This window comes from Cynoglossus semilaevis, chromosome 10 (genome assembly GCF_000523025.1).
Source record: "Cynoglossus semilaevis isolate Cse_v1.0 chromosome 10, Cse_v1.0, whole genome shotgun sequence".
Lineage (NCBI taxonomy): Eukaryota > Metazoa > Chordata > Actinopteri > Pleuronectiformes > Cynoglossidae > Cynoglossus > Cynoglossus semilaevis.
Window position 1 is genome coordinate 19538100 of NC_024316.1, and position 1527 is coordinate 19539626.

Here is a 1527-nt window from a genome sequence, read left to right on the forward strand (position 1 = left end):
GGGGGCGTACCGGCCGGTTCCCCACCCTCCCACCACATCTCTCCCGAGACCATCAGAGACAGAGGGGGGAGTCAGGGGGAGGGGCTTCATTTAAAGACCACTCCAACAGTCTGTGTTGTTACTGTGTCCTCCCAATTGTTTGGTTGTGCCCTTGTCCTCTTGGGGGGGTCAGCTGCAGCTCTCGTGTCTCCTGAGACGTTCTCACTGAGCCCCGGGTTCTAACACTTCCGTCCAATCAGCATCCTCCACTGTGCCCTGACCCGGTGATGACGCCGTCCACGGATGTTGTTGTGGTCCTTTTCTTCTTCTTGACTGTTGACGGACCAGCTGACGGACCAGCTGACGCAGCCGGAGCCAGTCAGTAGGAACAGAGCTGCAGCTTCTTCAGCTGCTCCTGCCTGGGTGGGTCGACTCAGGGGCTCCACCTGGTGGTGGCAGAGGCTGTTCAACCTCTGCCTGACGTAGACGCAGTAAAACGAGTTTCATATAAACCTCTAGTCTAATACAACGCTCAGAATGAAGCCTTGGTTGATGGTGATAAATCAGAGGGGTGTGGCCCTTTTCTGTACACGAAGTACAAAAATAAGATCCAACAACACTGGGTCAGTGGAATGTGAACAACAACTGCGGTTTAGGGTTCAAGTCCCTGCCAAGGCAGAGGTGTGGTTTGTTGAGTGAGGACCAAAAACCGCCCTAGTGGTGGGAAGGTGAAGTGCAGCTCAGTGAGTACTGAAGACAGTAACGGTAAAAACACAGACAGACGAAGAAAGATAAAATAAAAACCAACAAACTGTGATCTGAGATGAAGTGAGCGGTCGGACTCTAACCCTCTGCCCCGTCTGTCCCACAGCTGCGATGAGTATGTGACCCAGCTGGACCAGATGCAGCGACAGTTGGCTGCAGCCGAGGACGAGAAGAAGACGCTCAACTCCCTGCTGCGCATGGCCATCCAGCAGAAACTGGCGCTGACGCAGCGGCTGGAGGACCTGGAGTTCGACCACGAGCAGAACCGCCGCGGAGGGAACGCCGCCCGTGCCAAAGCCCGCGGCAAAGCTGTCGGCGCCGCCGCGGTCGGAGCCTCTCTGAGCCCTAACACGGGTCAGAGCCTCGTCTGCTACGGCTCCGGCCGACCAGAGCCCATCAATGCCTTGCCCAACGGCATTCTGGGAGGCCCCGCCGTCTTCTGCAGTGAGAAGTACAAGATCTACTGCGACTGAGGCGGAGGAGAACCTGCATGGGACTGCCGTGTACAGGGGAGGGGGTGAGGCCACGCCCTCCCTGCTATAGTTAACAAGTCGGTCGCTCGCTTCGCTCCTGGTCGGCCTGCCCCCCCCTCCCCCCCCCCTCTCTGCTGTGTACCAACAGCTGCTCCTGTGTGCTACATGTACAGTGTGTACTCCACCTTTGGGCTGCAGTCCACATGTATGGTATATATTGTAGGGCCCTGGTTGTCATGGGGGGGTGTCTGTTCTTTGCGCTGTACTTCGGGTGTAAACGCTGACGGCTTCTGCCCCCCCCCCACCCCCA

At 57.6% G+C, this 1527-nt stretch overlaps 1 protein-coding gene across 1 annotated transcript in view; it reads left to right on the forward strand.

The window, feature by feature from the left end:
• Positions 1 to 1521, forward strand: part of LOC103385473 (BICD cargo adaptor 2) — a 12940-nt gene extending 11419 nt beyond the window's left edge. The window contains exon 10 of the mRNA XM_008319378.3: positions 851 to 1521. Coding sequence (XP_008317600.1) covers positions 851 to 1217 — 367 coding nt within the window. The 3' untranslated portion in view covers positions 1218 to 1521. The remainder of the gene's footprint in view (positions 1 to 850) is intronic.
• Positions 1522 to 1527: the final 6 nt, after the last annotated feature.